Source organism: Zootermopsis nevadensis, unplaced genomic scaffold, assembly GCF_977971745.1.
Source record: "Zootermopsis nevadensis isolate Lab colony 2312 unplaced genomic scaffold, Znev_1.0 Znev_ptg000050l, whole genome shotgun sequence".
NCBI classification, from domain to species: Eukaryota; Metazoa; Arthropoda; class Insecta; order Blattodea; family Termopsidae; genus Zootermopsis; species Zootermopsis nevadensis.
Window position 1 is genome coordinate 5578768 of NW_028259182.1, and position 16890 is coordinate 5595657.

The window sequence follows — 16890 nt, forward strand, 5'->3', positions numbered from 1 at the left end:
ATATTGTGCAGATGCACCGAGTTCAGAGCGACATGAGTTATGTTGCCCTGCACTTCATGTATAATGTAGCCTGGGGGAAGTATTACTTGTTGCAGTGATAAAATGTCATTTCAGTGCTTGTAAAATAATGGCAGTGAATTCTTAATTGTGGTAATACATTTACTGTGGAGCATTTATATTGAATGTATCGGGCTGTAAAATTGAGAAATTGAAATGTAATCCCATTATTGTTCACTGTTGTTGTTTCTTGGCTCTACAAGCCATTTGTGGCTTTTCACCGCCTCCTATTTGGAGGTTTTCTAGACTTTGAAGTGTGCATTTGTGAGTAGTGAGAGACCAGCCCACTGCCTGTGTACAATTTTTACTCAATCCTGATTTTTGTCTGCTAGAGCAAATCGGGAGAGACTTAGGTGAGAAATGGCCGCTGAATTTTGCTTACAAAACATCTCGTTTCATGCTCGTAAGGTTCTTTTCCGTGCCATAAATCTACGACGTGGGACCGCCGGCTTTACTTTCCCTCCGAAGGAAGTTGTGCTACAGATTTTTCCATCGACCTAGGTCAGGTTTGAACCTGCGAACCTTTGGTCCAGTGGTGAGCACGTTAACCACCAGTCCACCGAGCGTGACTATTGTTCACTGTACAGAAAGAAAATTTAATTTTAGATTGAAATAATGATTCCATAACGTGCTACTTCAGGTGAGGCCGTCCCTGCTTACCTTATTGAGAACCTGCTTGTCTTTCTGTGCATGTAGAATGACCAAATCATGTTTCACACTGCATATAATGTCTGTTCAAGGCATCAAATTCAGCTTGCAAGAACTTAGGTGTTTGTAGTTGTTTAATGACACTTTTTTAGTAGCTCAGAATATATAGCATTGAAAGGGAGGGTGCTAATTAATTGGAAAGGCTGTGGAAGGAAGTGCTCATGGCCTAATTTAAAGTACTATCCTGACATGTACCTGGAGGGACGGAGGAAAACCACAAAATACCTCAATCAGGATACCCTGTCTTCAGGCTGAGATTTGAACCCCGAATATGAAGCAGACGTGCTGACCACTTGATCACAACGTTTAGTAGCTTGCAAAAATATGTTTGTGACGAGATGGGGTTTCTACTACAGTGTGTTCGGCGGACTGCATATAATAAAATGTTCTGTGTTTGCAAATAATAGTTTGCATTTACTTTTACATACGTAATTGAATCTGCGTTGGAAAAACTCACGTTAGAGGAGGGTTTACTGTGCATTGTATGTTTTAAGTAATTTATATTATGTGAACATAAAATTAGGGCCCCCTGATTAAAACTGTGTGCTCCTTTCGCTAATCAGTTTCAAATTAACAAAGGAAATAAAGACTAGAGCAGAAACTTGTATTTATATTTGTTCTAGCTGGATAACTTAGAATGTGGGGGTGCAGAGAATGCACGTGGAAACTTTATGTAGTCCGATATGAATTGTGCCTTTTCAGTCTTGTTTTGCAGACCTTTGTTGTGCTGTGTTGTTTTTCCTTTCTTGCCTAATTAACATACAATTGTCTTAATTGTGTTCAACTGAAGATGCCTGGCAGGACTTGTGCCGGGCATCTTGGCGTAAGTATGGTAGCTGTTAAAGCACCACTTTTTATTGAAAGTAAAGACAGTGACCGTACTGCAGACTTGCCCATTTAGCTAATAACATACTCACAGGCAGTTTTCTCTGCTTGTCATCCGTAGGACCTAAAGTTAGGCGGCCACTCGGATGATTCGTGGATGGAAGCAAGCTGCGTGTGCTCAAAGCAGAACTGATGACAGACAACATAACTTGGTCCTGGCTCTCTCAGCTTGCTTGGGAAAGATAAGCACTAATCAACTACCAAAGCTGCCTAATCCCTTTACACATTATAAGAAAGAGAATATGACGTTTCTTGTCTTAGATACGTTGGAGACTTGTGGTGGTAATAAGATGGAAGTGCTGATTTCATTTCTGCTTATAGCAATGTTTGCATCTTTTGCCATAAGATTTTTAACGTTAATTTATCATATCAAGTGAAGCAGTGTTATTCATATGTAGTATATTTTGCATTCAGAATTTTATGTTGTGTGTGGTGTTTTTATGATTACAGCTGTTGAGAAGCTTACTTTTGGTACATTTTATTTATAGCTGCACAGGTTTTTTTTTCTTTTAACAATGTAAATAAAATTGATAACTATTGACTTGGAATCATTTTGAATGATTTGCAACAGTACAGTCAAACCCTATTACAGTATCACACTTTGTCCACCATTGATGTGGCCCCAAACTGGGTGTGAAATATTGTAGTTGGGAAGTTGAGGGTAGGAGGCAAAATTGTGGCATACTAGTGTTATAATAGAATACCACCTTATACAGTAGGCTGATTCATCCTTTCTGTAATCACATCTTTTGGAGCAAAATACGTACCAAATTTGTATATGATATTTTTTCTTGTTCGTTAATAATGTCACCAGTTGCTGTTCTGTTCTTCACAGTCACTTGCTCTGCCCAAGTAATTAACACATCCTTCATGTCTTCAAGTGATGCACCCTTCAACCGTTTGTAATTTATTCCCCCCCCCCCATCTTTTTATACTAATAACATCTTTAGCACAGCACTGGCTGATGGTTTTACCCCATGATACCCTTTGAAAGGGAGAAGTAGTAGTCAGTATTTTGCTGGCGATTGTATTCAAACTGAAGTGTGTTTGCTTACTGCATATTAGCCACTCAAAGAAACTGCCTGCCAGCTCTTTCAAAGACACAAAAAGAGGAAAGTCTGTAACTGTATACAGCTTATTCTTGACGTTGTTACTGCTTTAAAATCAATGCCCCTCCAAGTAGGCTCGTTTACTACTGTAACTGCCTATATTTGGAATGTCACATTTGCACCACGGACCCAAAGAAACAACCCATTTCCTTACTTGAGAAACTATTTGTTAAGGCAGATTCTAGGGGATTACTTTGAAATGCCTAGGGAATTTCTGTTGTGCAGCTTCGTAGGGCACAGTGTGGTGGTGTTGGTTCCCAGAGGGGCACTATATTGAGGTTTGACTGTAATTCTGCAATATGTTATTTTCAAATACCAACTTGTCTGCAGTGAGGAGCATCGGTTGAAAGTGCATTATGTAAGACCTGCTGTGAATTTTGTCATAACTCAAATATAACTGAACACTAAATAGCTTAGTCACCGAAATGAAATCACATTCCATTTTAATAACCATTGCACCATAAAATCAAGTAAGTTAACATATGTGGTCATTGCTGGGTGGTTAAGTTCATAACGTTCAATTTATATTGCCAACAAATTGACGTTTTCATGTGCAAAGGGGAAACCTTCTGGTGGTAAAAGTATTGTTTCTTAAGTCATGTGAAATTTTGTACTGACAGTAACCCTTATGATGTTACAGAGCAGCATTGTAATGGATTCTTCTAAAATACATATTTTACCTTCAATTGTGTGCATATTCAGCTGCATTTACAACACATGAGGTTTAATAAGGACAGAAAATATTTTTAAAGCATGAAGGTATTTTTATTGAAAACACAGCACAGCTGTGTTTTGGTGTATGTCAGAATGTGTAGCTGGCTGTCATAAAATATTATTGGTTTGAAGTCTTGTGAACTGGTGAAATTAAATACAATAAAATAAATAGTACAGATATGCCATATTGCAAGGATTTTCATGTACATGTTATTTGTATCTTTCCAAAACATTTCAGCTGGGAAACTTATTAGAATGTGCTAGATTTTACAAGCATACTTTTTGATGTGAAAAGGGGGGTATCACCTGTCATTAACCTATCTCAGTAGAAGCAGACATTGTCATTAGCCGACAGTTATTGCCACATGTCGTGATGCTCCGTGGACTTGAAAATGAGATTCCGATGATTCTGAGAAACACCCTGCTGCCTTCTTAGGGGCTGAGGATGAAGACAGTGTGTTTTTCAGCAATGTTGATATCTGCCTACGAATCCACGCCGCGTTACAGCCATGGTCAGAACTTCAGGTCTCACGTCATTAACTGATTTTTGCTTCAGTTCTGGTGAGGAACTCGAGCTCACACTTTTCGGAATAACATCGATTGCAGAACTGGCACTGACATTCAGACACCTTCACATATGAGCAATGCGAGCTTTCCGTCATTACGATTTACTTTCGCCTGGTTCCTCAAACTCCTTTGCTGTTTTTGGATTGTGTCACGCACCCATTAACTTTCCCTTCCCTCGTGCAGATTCACCTGGCTGAACTAACACTTTCATGACTTACGGGTATCGGCCGCCATAGTAATACGTGCACTGATTGTTGCCTTACGGGACGTAATACGTACTGAAGTAGTTATCTGTATCGGCCACGTCAGTATGCAGTAACTCTCAGTTTTGGAGACAAATTCTAAAATGTTGGAAATTGAGTCCATATTGACATAGCCGATTGCCATTGAAGACTTCATTGCAGTTGTAATTAAAGCTTCAAATCTTGCCTTATTCATATTTTGCTGTATATGGTTTTCAATTGATTAACCATGGCACATTAAATACCCCGTGTATTATCACAGTATTTATGCATCTATGTAAGTGAACTATTTTTTGTGTAGATGTTGCACAAGTTTGTATGACATTATCCTGCAGTGAGCAGTAACTTCTGACTTTCATTTACATGAGTATCCTTGTTGTATGGAAGGTATCACAGATCTGATGCCATTCATTTAAGAGGGGTGTTGGTTAGCTTGGAGAACTCATTATTAATCATTCTCTCTGTCCGTTTGAAATGACCATGTAGTGAATGAGCACCTCTCAGGTTCTGTGTTAACATTCTGTGGGTAATGAAATGGTTAACCTTTATCGTCTCTGCCTCTCACTGTTACGCTTTCCAACTGAACTTGCATTGCCCTAGCAGACTCCTAAAGTAACTTTGTTCAGAGCATCTTATAGCAGTTACGAGATCATAATTTGTTTAGTGCTTTGTACAGTAATCCATTATGCATTCCGGCTGTGGTTTATCATTGTTGACATTATGAAGATTATTTTAGCCAAGAAATTGTGAAGTTAATGGATATATGGTCGTGACATTGTCACATATTCAAGGTCATCAGAGCAGCGTCTGGATGAAAGCCAAAAAGATGTAATATTTCACTCGTTTGTGTTCTACTTTGCTGGCACTAAGGGCTTGAGAAATGGCTGAGTCTGTGGTGAGGGAGAGCCAGAGCAGTGGAAGAAATTCTGAATACAGGAACTGACCTACATCACACGTTTCTAATCTGCCACATCTGGTGTTGAAGTTTGCTGGCGGTGGGTGTTCATAGGGTGATAAACCCAGGATTTGGCACCCATAGTCAAGTTACATTCTCTCTACGAATAGAAACTGAAGAGGAGTTAATAATGATGAAGCAGTTTGTCTGGCAGTGAAAGTGAGCTCGATGTTGACATTGTAGCAGCAGGTGATGACTATAATGGGACTTGTAGCCAAGATACCGTTTGGTCAAGACCAAAACATGTATGGAATTTTGGTGGTGTACATCCTTTCTCTGGAGCTCTTGGTGGATTGAAGATACAAAAGGCGCCTCGTTTGAACAAGGATACTTCACCAATTACAGTGTAACCAGTGTTTAGACACATAATGATGGCTGTTATCATTTAAGTGGGACATGACTAGCAGCTCACTTTGAAAGACCACTTGTCCACTTCTGAACAGTTTTATAAATAATTTTACAGTAACATGATGAAACAATTGTTCCCCCACCCCACCCCAATATATCTTGAGGTTTCTGGGTTTTGTGACAGTACGGATCAGCCAGACAGCAGTTAAGAATTATAACTGTCTTTGGAAGATAAGATCTTGTTTGATGTATGGTCAGTAACATGTTTGCTAAATTGTATGAACTATCTGAATGCTTAGCTGCAGAGTCACTGTGCTGTGGTGTTGAAAAAGGAGCGTAATTTTGAGGCAATGCGTTCCTAAGAAACTGTTATAAAGATTTAGAAACTCTGAGACGTGACTGGCTGCACTGGTGATGTGAGCATGTGCTTGGGAAAAGACAGACAAAATACAACACATGCAGAAATCAGAAGTCTCATTAGAGGAGTGAAAGGGTTTGGCCTTTAAGCTATCGTCTGTCGCGGAACTGTCTGATGCAATCAAAGGAATGCCGTGGAAATTTTTGCAGTTTGACGCAAAATTAAAATGGCCGACATGCATGCTAGGGCGAGAGGTGCGTAACGGCATTGATTTGGAAAGACGGGAGATGCGCACATACTGACATGTGCGTAAACCACGAGCACTAAGCAACTTCTACGATGAACACGGGATAGCTTGTGTATAGAAAACCATGTTTTCATATTTTTCATGCTAAAGCAAACTTGTAAATGAACCTTCTGTTACAACATGAGAAGAACCTTTGCTGAAACACAAGTGCTGTACATTTTGGTGTATATATTCCATATTTAATGTAATTTAGTAGTCTGTAGCATATGTGAAAAATTATGATGTACTATTAAGATACAGCTCTGTAGAGTTATACAGTATATTTTCTTTCACGAACTTTCCCTGTTACACATTTTCTTGGTACTACTGTAATGCTATTGCTAGTTCAGTTCCCGAGTTAAATTCCAGTCATCGCTCCTGTAGCTGAAGCATTTATATACCCTGTTCCCGTACGATAAAGGTTAAACATTCAGTGAAAGCAGGAAGAATGGAGCTGGTGTAAGCCGGAACTAAGGTTTAGCCTGTTTGATGTTCGAACAAGCAATTTTTCTTTTGTTTTGGGGAGCCATTTCACAGGCCTGTTTCATCCTTGGTTGGACATTTGTGTGTACTTTTTTTTTAATTTACTTATAACATCAGTTAAGACTGATAAGTTATCTCATCTTTTATTTTGTGCGTATGGTGAAATTAAAGATTGTTTTTAGCAGTGTGCGAACACGAATCTCTCAACATTGCAGTTAATTTGCACCGTGATTGAATTACATTATTTTGATAAATGTATTTTGTTTATGTCTTTGTTTTCACTGCTTCTGCTACAGCTCTTTTATGGTAAATGTTTTGGTAGAGACATAAACCACTTTTTATAAAACTTTCTGACAGTTTTATTGGCATGAAGTGGAAATACTGAGTTTTCCAGATAGAACTGACTGTTCCACACTGTAGAGCGGAGTGGATGGTGCATTTTATATATCACATTATTTGTTCTGTGATGTTTTACTGGCTCCTGAATTTTTGTGCATGTGTGCTTGATTAAATTGTGTTATCAGCTGACGGAATTTGGCCACGTATTAATCATGTTATGAACGTTGGCAGCAGTTTTGAACATTAGAGTTGAGAGTTTTGTTCCTGAGGAGCCTACTTTATCTCTATTCTAAAAGATATTTATTTGTAGTTTTCATGTGTGAACTGCGTAGTGGTGGAATATTGCAGTTGGTTGCAATGCTGAGAGAGTCTGATTCTCACTGACTGGTGTGTGTGTATGTATATATCAACTAGGAGGCAGATATACATTTCAGGAAGTTGTCGAACATTTAAACATAAGAGATAAAATTGTTATTTCTTATGTTTGAAGTGATGTGCTGGGAATGATTTAAATAATTGAATTATGGTTCTGTTGGAAATGGTTCCAAAGCATGAAACAAGTATAACATTATACTCATATCATGAGTATAAAAGTTCATGCGTTTTAGATACTTCATCATTGCCACAGATGGTAAGATCTGGAAGATGAATTTTTCTGCTTTCACAAGTTTTCTGCTGTACATGGTAAATTACGTCATCAACAAAGACCAGGCATAATTTTATTGTTATTAAATAAAAGTGTTCATATTTGTTAAAGTTTTGCTTTGTTGTTATAATTATTACCTATCATGTCTTGTAAATATTTATCTTATCATTAGGTTGATATAATTTTTGCCTAAATTATTTGATGAACTGAGATGGTTTATTTCTTTAATTTATAAGCATAATGCATAGATGCTAAGTATAAAGTTACTTTTAAAATTGTATTATATAGTGTGAATGTCTTTGTGTGTGATTGAGGATCTAGTGGCATGAACAATTCTGTAATGTAAGATGAAAGTGCATATTTTTTCAGTGCCAAAAAATCATCACTCATGTTTCTTTTTCTACTGGTGATTGAATTATTTAAAAATGAAGTGTGACTGTCACAAAAGAAAATAAAGCTATATAATTGCCAATCATTTATGTATGTATATTTTATTTAATTTGGTAACATTGCTGAAACACAGTTTTATTTTGTTAAGGAGATGAACATTTATTTGTTAAAATTGATGCAAATGAGCATGTTCCTAATATGAAGAATGTTGCATGATGTTTTACCTGATACTGTTGAGGTGCTGAACCTCTACAAACGCTGTCAGTCTCTGAGCACGAATGTTGCTCTTTGCATTCCTTTGTTTCAGCGAGTCCCCTGAATCCTTTATATGTTAAAGAACTTACAAACGTAGCTTAAGAATTTTGTTAACTTTTAAGACCACTGTACGCTTAACAAAAGGTGACTCGGTTCTTCCAGGAATGCGCTTGTCTCGTCTTTTGTTCTATTTGATATCAGTATTTTAAAGTTGCCAATTTGAATTTTGGTTCTGCGTTTAGTAGTCATTCTCCTCTCCTCTTCATAGTTTACGTAAGGTTATGCCCTCCTCTTCCTGCGTTGAACTTCTAATATTATAAACTTACTTCAGTATTCATATTGTAAACTTCAGACTTTATAAATGGTTTTGAAAGTGGAAAATAAACATTTCTATTCATATTCCATTAATATCTGCCTTTTAAGATTCAAAGATTCTAGATACCTTTGTGATTTGTTGGAATTATCTTTGATTGGCAATTCTAAAATACAGTTCTGTAAAGTACAGCAAAGGTGTGTATTTTTATTATTATTATTTTTGTTTCTTCTGAGTGTTATGTGTGCGATGCTGCCCTGAAGTCTCATGTTTTGTCTCTTGCCTCATCCATTATTGTTTAGATTTGCTTTCTTTTTAAATTTCAGACCCATGGACCCGGTTCCTAAACATGTAGTTAGGTATGTTAGCCAGTTTATGTACTTTTTCTTCTAGATTTAATACGTGTGATTAGTTTTAGTTGCAGAATTTGTTTTGAATTCTGTTTTTTATTTGTGCATGTTTATGGGCTGAATGCTATTTTTGAAGTGCAATGAGATAATTCAACAGCATCAGTTTTCTCCAGATTTCTAAAAGCTGTGCAGTCCAAAAATTTTAGAATAATTTTCCAAAGTTATATGCAGTGGTTGTGGTTACTAAATGTAATCCACTGCATTAAGCAAAATCACGCCCCCTTATTTTCTTTGAACAGGCCCATATTTGGCATGACAGACGAAAACCTTTTCTCGTATGAATAATGTCAGTGAATCTATGACACCTTGGTTTGTTTATACACACTAATTTAGAGGTATAGTAGGCACTTGATTGATCTCTTAATGTAAGGACATAATTTGCTCCATCATAGAAGCTGTTTCCAGTTTTACGTACAGTTATGTGTCTGTCTTAATAGTAGCATATGCATTTCAGTACAGGTTTGTTGGAAGATACTGCTTGTTAGCTTTATTTATATGAAGTGTTTTAAGGTTGGCAGTTAGCATCTGATTTTATTGTTGAATAAAAACATTTACTCATTCAAGCATCATAAGTTTTTCCTTATGTTGTGAGTATAAAATAGTTTCTTACAAGTGCAATTTAAGCTCATTTAGAATACAAATTTATTCATAGTTCTATTACAACTGTTGTATTATTTGAATGGAGGTCATTTGTTTAGCGCTTGTATTTGGCTTAACTCGTTAAGGATTTTGAAACTTCTTGTTACAGCAGTACAGGTAATGATGACCAGGTCAAGCCACGATCTCTCAGATTTACGTGGAGTATGAAGACTACGTCATCCCGAGATCCCAATGAAATTATGGCCGAAATTAGGAAGGTAATTCATATGCTATTTCATGATTTATTATTTTGATTAATATACATTTTGTAAAAGCTTGTTGGCTTGTGTAGTAGTTACCAGACTTGGTTTCTCACAACTTTTCCACAGATTTGACCCATGTGGTTTGCTTATTCATGCCTTTCTTTTGATGAAATTTGTGACAAGAAATCCATGTTATTCAGCACTGTTTTGCCATTATTCGACACAAATCCAAGAATGCATGCAGCCAACTGATTCACTTAGCACCTAATTCATAAATTTCTGCAGACTCGCTGTGCATTGTATATGTATTTTGTAGCAAACTGAATTTGGAAATATGTCCCAGACCAGTCCAGTTCTTTTGATTAAAATGTTTCTCTTTATACTAGGGCATTATCTTAACAAGTGTGAAAGTTGCACTTGCAACCTTAGCTTCTTTCCATGTATCCATGTTCCTTCATTCCTCTTCCTGAGCCTAAGAGGGTAGTAGTAATATGTGATCAAGCTGTCATTGACTGAACATTCACCAAAGAAAAACTGTGGGCTGGGTTACTCAGAGCACAGAGAATTAGTAAAACACACACATTAAATGGCTGTTCTTAAGAAATTGCAGAACTGAATTGGAGGCTTTGTCACGTGACATCGTTTGAATTGGAACAAAGTTTCCTTAAAAATATATAATGGCTTACTGACTGCATCGGCTGTAAAACCATGTCTCGTAGGACAGTGACTAGAAGAGCAACTGAACAGAGGATAATTTTGTATGTTCCAAGCAGGCGCATGAATGCCGGCTATTTAAAGAATGTGTCTCGTAGTTGTAAATGCCCTTAGTAGCTGGTGTGCTTCCGGGCCGCCACAGACACAGTGCAAACATAATAAGGTTAAATACCAGAGCAAGGTACAGCATCAACATGCTGTTCGCAGTGGAATTTGGCCCATTTAAACCAAACCACATTTGAATAATATTTGAAAATTCAGTTCTTACTCTATAGAAAACACAACATTTCACCATTGCAAAGATCAGTTGGTTAATGGTGTGTAAGGATATTATGCTTCTTTATTCTGAAAATCATACAAACACAAACTGTGAGCAAAATGCTGAATTACTGAGCGCAAAATAACTTGTAGTGGGATTCATTTTGATGCAGTTTACTTTCATTTGAAATTATTCTATTTGTGATATTGCAAAAAGTTTGATGGAAGACAGTACAGAGCATATTATAACATAATTAATGTTTAGATTCGTGTGTTACAGGGAACCAATCAGTGTTCATCGCTCCTTGTGGTCATATAAATGATGTTCAGTGTGAATGAGTGTCTGAAAATATATTCTGCACTTTCTTAATTTTTAAAAGTAAGGTTTTGTAATAAATGCAACAAATTGCAATTTTTGTAGGCTTTTAATATTCTTTCTTTCATGCAAATTATGCCTTTGTAAGGAAAACAATTGCAGTGTAAATGCAGTCTGCAGTTATTCTTGAATACAAGGTCCTTGCGAGTAATCTTACTGTGCATTGTACATGTCTCCTAATAACCTATGCAGTTTTGTTTTCTCTTTTTTTCTTTTCTCTAAAAAATGGATCCTAAGGAAATCTGGCGAGAGTGTATGGACTGTATTTTCTTGGCTCAGCATAGGGACCATTAGCATGCTTTTGTGAATATGGCAATGGGCCTTAATTCCAGAAAGGTGCTGAACCAGAACAGAATCTGAACAGACCTTCATTTCAAATGGTTCGAAGTCTTTGCATGAACAAATGGAAACAGAGGAAGACATTGCGCTGAGAACTGTTTACATCATCGGTATTCTTTCTGGATGTCATAACTGTCATGTGTGATTTATTAGGTAATCTAATGTATTGAAATTGTGTTGCCAGGTTCTGGATGCAAACAACTGTGACTACGAACAACGTGAGAGGTTCTTGCTACTTTGTGTTCACGGTGACCCTAACACCGACTCACTGGTACAGTGGGAAATAGAAGTGTGTAAGTTGCCTCGTTTGTCACTTAATGGAGTTCGCTTCAAGCGCATCTCTGGGACATCTATTGGCTTCAAGAACATCGCTTCCAAGATTGCCAATGAACTGAAACTGTGACTACCCCTGTTGGAGGGGGCGTGCAGTGAAGATGAGGGGAGCATGCCCCCTCCCCCTTCCACGGAACCGTCGCGGGGCTGACGATGGAAGCTTGGCCCCCGGCGGCCCTGGAGGTTTCGGCGCTGAAATGATAGAAACTTGCCTTCTTTTAGCCAGCCTGTTGGGAAGTGGGTGGTTTCTTTGTTGGCACCTTCGATGCTGTGAGCTTTGAAATCACCTCTAATAATGGAAGGGCTAGTCTTCTGTCGGTCTTGAAGATGATGTTTAAGGAAAGAAAACTTTACTTTCCTGATTGCAGCCTTGGAAAGCAATTGCAATATATAAAGAAGAATACTCTGCAACTATGTTGAAGGCTGGAAGGTCTCTATGCTGTCTGAAATGTTGTCTGTGAGATTTTAGGTTCTTGTGGTGGTGAAGATGAGAGTGTTGTTGTTCTGGGTTGTGGCGGTGTATGGGCTCTGGTAGATACTAACATTTCAGTGAAATGTACTGTCAAAGACAGAGACAGTATGTTTATCCAAAACATTGGTATTTATGTATGAGTTCACATGGTGTCACAACCCAAAACACATCATGAAATTTTCTCTGCCATTTACATTGGCTTTTCAAGATTGACTTTTTTGAAGCAGTGAACAACACCAACACAATTTTTTGGTCCTATTTTATTTTCCAAATGATTTTCACCTTCAGGCCTGGATATTTATTGTTAAACACTTAATACAAACTATGCTACCCAAGTTATATGGTTTGAATGACGCGTCATGTTGGAGCCCCTTGAAGATAGGGGGTTTACTGTAGTGATCTATTGAAAGTGTTTCTTCCAGTAAGCTTTGTGGCCACCATTTGCAGCACAAACGTTTCCCATCTGCACATATTGAGGTATCTCAAATAATTTAATGCACCTTTAGCTGTTTGTTAACCTATGCAGCCCTCCTCAACTTTGACACACCTTAATATTGTTCTTAGTTAAAACTATTACAATAAAATTTTTAAGAAGAAGAATTGTGCCCTTATAATTGATTGTATGTATAAAAATATTATACTGCTGTCTTGTATAGCATGCATATTTTCTGTGAAACTTGGCACCCCTCCATTTGTTTAAAGGAATACATTTTAGTGTGTCACACACGCATTGAGAATTGTGTTCTTGACTGAAAGTAGCATTCAAGAGGTTAGTAAGGTATTCCATATAGAAAGGGTAGATTAAATAAGAGTGTCTATTCACTAAATGGAATACTTAAAATTGCTTCCATTTTCTTGAAAGATAAATGTACCTTCAGTATTTTACAGTTCGCTCAGGAAGGGACCAACTCCTGCGAAGTGTACAGCGATATCGTGTGTGTGACTTACTGGTCTATTAACTGCAGTAGCTTAGACCTAAAGATGTGATCAGAAGGGCAGTCCTTAAAGTTTCCATACTTGTGTAGGGTTGGCACAGGAATTAAACAAAGCTTGAATGCACCCCTCAGACTTGTTTAATTGATGTGGTGAGGATGAGAAGTGTTTGTGACTGTACATCGGACCTGTAGCAAGATTGGCGCGGTTAACACCGCCTGATGGTTTGGTGTTAACTCCTGACAGGCATACAGTAAGCTGTAATGGAGTAGGTATTTATACAGGCATTAAGCATCTGCATTGCGTTTTCACGCGACATAATAATGGACAAACTTTGCAAGACGAACACTGAATTGTTTTATCATGACTTTTCCCCCTTTCTGAAGTTACATTGAACAGATTTTCTACAGGCATTTAATTTTTTATCGCAAAGACATCTGGTATGAAGAGAGTTATTGTTTTATGGATTTGTGCCCCAAACAGAAGCCAGTCGTCTACTTCCCTTTCAGTGACATACTGCTGCATAAAACTGTACTTGCAAAATTAGCCTTGTTCTTCAGAAAGTTGCAGAAAGTGAAATATTTTGATGTAAGAAAGAAAGAAGTGAATGGAATCTTGTGTATTTCAAGTCTGCATTGCTACAATAATTTTGTTCTCCTACAGTTGTGCAAAGTGTAAAAAGAAATTGGACAGAAATTAATTTAAATATCAAATGAAATTAGTTAGTGAATATTTGTAAAAAGAACATCTTAAGTACAACATGTGTAGATGAAATGTCCGATTCATCCTCGTTCCCTTCGTGAAGGTGGTGAATATCAATAATCAGTGTAACTATAGGAACAGTGCATCTCCGTTAAATTTGTTTCTTGTAGATCAGGCATTTTGTAAACACCTAGAAATTCTGGTGGACACCAGAAATTCAGATGTTAGAAGCTCCTAATAGCTTTTAACAGTTTGTTGCAACTGCTGTGCTGTGCGAGTTGCATCTTCAGAATGCTCACCATTGTAAATAGTATATGTAGCCCATACCAAGTGTAGAGTCTTAGGTAATGACATTTCTTGGTTGCTTTAATTAGTGCCCTTTACTTTTGCAAAACAAATTATGTGAAGAAAATTTACAATTTTTTATTCTGAAAGTGAAAGCAGATTTTTTTTAATACAGGCCAACATTTAAACGTAATTTACAAAAGACATTTCAGGTTGGTACAGGTTTACATTACAGTTGTTTGCAGTTTGTCATCTTTGATTGCAACAAGTAATGATTTTTTTTAAATATTTCCTGTCATAATTGTCATGGGTACAGGTACCAAAATCTCAAGTTGCTTTATAAATTTGTTTTGTTTTGAAAACATTTTGAAAGAAAAGATCCATTATGCAGCTCAGAACCCTCGTCTTCATAAAGCACCACTCGAGCACCACTGTTCAGTTTATAATAGTAATTATTTAATGTGTTCCCTTACGAGCTGCCAGCGAAGGTGTGCTGTACTGTGCATTGTGTACGTTATCAGATTTTCCCAGTGAACAGAAGAATGCTAATTGCAGTTTGTTATAAAATGCAAGTAAATGGTGCTTATTGTAGGATTGTGCATTAAAATGTTGACAGCAGTTCCACCTCACAAACTAAAGCTGTTAACTGTTTCTTGTCTATGTGTCTTATCTGCAATTAAAATGGCTGAAATTATCAGATTCGTCCAGCCTCTGCCCAGAGGTAGGACTTACTTGAATATTATTTTTAAATTAAATATCATACAAATGACTTGTTGGCATTGAGACTTATAATGTATTATGCATAAAACACTGAAATGTCAGTCAGCTCTAAAATGTTGCTGCATTCTGTAGGTAATACTGCAACCAAAAGAAAAAAAATAAATTGTTTCAATTAATTATGTTGTCCCACATAGATTGAATCGCTTTACATGTTTGGGAAGTTGAGTGTCATGTTGAACGTTTGGTTCAATCTTCCGCATTCACCTGTCAGGAACTAGAGTCAGTAAAAGCTGTGCCAAAGGGCGAAACACGAGACGTTTAGTCTCGTGTTTGTTTTGAATCTGCGTGCTTTGGGATCAGAATGATGCATTAAGTCTGTAGTGTGATCGGTTAAAATGCCTCATAATTTGACCGGTCTGGTTGAGGGGCTGACAGAATCTTGACTTCCTGAAAATATTTTAACATTTTCAGGAAATCCCAAGTTTTTCTTCGTGACATTGACCTGCTGTGAGGAAGTTTTTAAATGGATGTTTGTTTTCATTATGAACCTTCCTGAAACAATAATGTAAAGATGGTGGACAGCCAGAAGCTTATGCACTATAAGAATGTTGTTTTAATGATCTCAGATTTGATCTTCTCTGTTTATGAAAGTGTGCTTGAGGAAACAGGTGGGGTTCCTTTGCACAATTTGTATGAAATTGTCGCTAAATAGTGGCATTTCAAAGCTCATTTTATATAAATGTGGTGACAGCAATTTTAAACCCAAACACACATTGCAGTTGACCTCCGTTTGCACCAATACTCTTTGTCTTCTAACAAATGTTGGAAGTCGGTGAAGCAGTTCACGCTGTAATGGTACCAGGCCTAGGTGTAAGTAGACGGTGCTTATATCCAGGTGGCGCAACATATACCGTACCTAAGCTTGGCTCCGTTGTTTAAATTGAATCCTCACAAATTGTGTGTGGATGTGATGTTTGTATGTGTGACCAAGAGTGGATAATATTTGGTAAAGCAAAAATAAATTAAAGTGAATGATACATGAAAGAAGGTAAATTCAATGGCACAGGACAAAATACTAACATGGATATAGAACATGTTTGTTTGTTTGTTTGTTTGTGACATTTAAAAGAAAGTGTGAATCTACAGACTGCCATTGCAGGAATGAATATGTGAAAATAAAAATGAGATCAAGGTCATTCTTTTCCAGGAATCCATGTATCGGTTTCATTGCAATTACGTGAAAGAGGAGGGAATGTAAGCAAACTCTAAAATTGCATCCCCCAATATGTATGCTTTGAATGCTAGATGTGTGTGTTGGGCACTACACGACAAGGGAAGGATATGAAAGTATGTAATTTATTACCTAACATGACATGTCCCTGTTAGCACATCATTGCCTTTCCCTGAAGGAATCACAAATGAATTTTTCCTGTAGATAACTGATAATCCTGTTCGCTCCTCATGTAAAGTACAATAGGCATCCCTTTTTTTCTTTCTTTCTTTGAAGCTCTGTATTTTAATATTCTGGTGGAAGTTTGAAGCATGGGGAGTATGACTGTAGCATTAAGAAATAAAATTTATAATAAAATGAAATAACTTATCCATGCCTACTGTTTTACACATTGTTTACAAGGTGTTTTTCATATTATAAACGTCCATAAATATTATATCGTGTATAATACCCCAAAGTCATATTTAGATACAATTTTATTGCATTGTTTAGCATAATGACAAGCTTATTACAACTTCAAATATTTATTAAGTTTAATGTGCTGTGTGAAACATGAATCTAATAGTAATGCTGTGTTGATCATATTTAGAAGTTCAAATTTCTTTCCCCATTTTGATTAG

General features: G+C 37.0%; 1 protein-coding gene across 15 annotated transcripts in view; it reads left to right on the forward strand.

The window, feature by feature from the left end:
* The window catches only part of LOC110833491 (serine/threonine-protein kinase MARK2), a 78626-nt gene extending 61987 nt beyond the window's left edge, over positions 1-16639 (forward strand). For 11 of the 15 annotated variants that reach the window (XM_022071612.2, XM_022071613.2, XM_022071607.2 and 8 more), the window contains 3 exons: positions 8982-9014; positions 9814-9922; positions 11779-16639. In XM_022071612.2, the coding sequence (XP_021927304.1) occupies positions 8982-9014; positions 9814-9922; positions 11779-11997 (361 nt within the window). In that variant the 3' untranslated portion in view covers positions 11998-16639. Of the gene's footprint in view, positions 1-1711; positions 8173-8981; positions 9015-9813; positions 9923-11778 lie in introns of those variants that run through there. The other 4 variants (XM_022071602.2, XM_022071605.2, XM_022071606.2 and 1 more) reach the window with 4 other exon arrangements.
* The last annotated feature ends 251 nt before the right edge of the window (positions 16640-16890 follow it).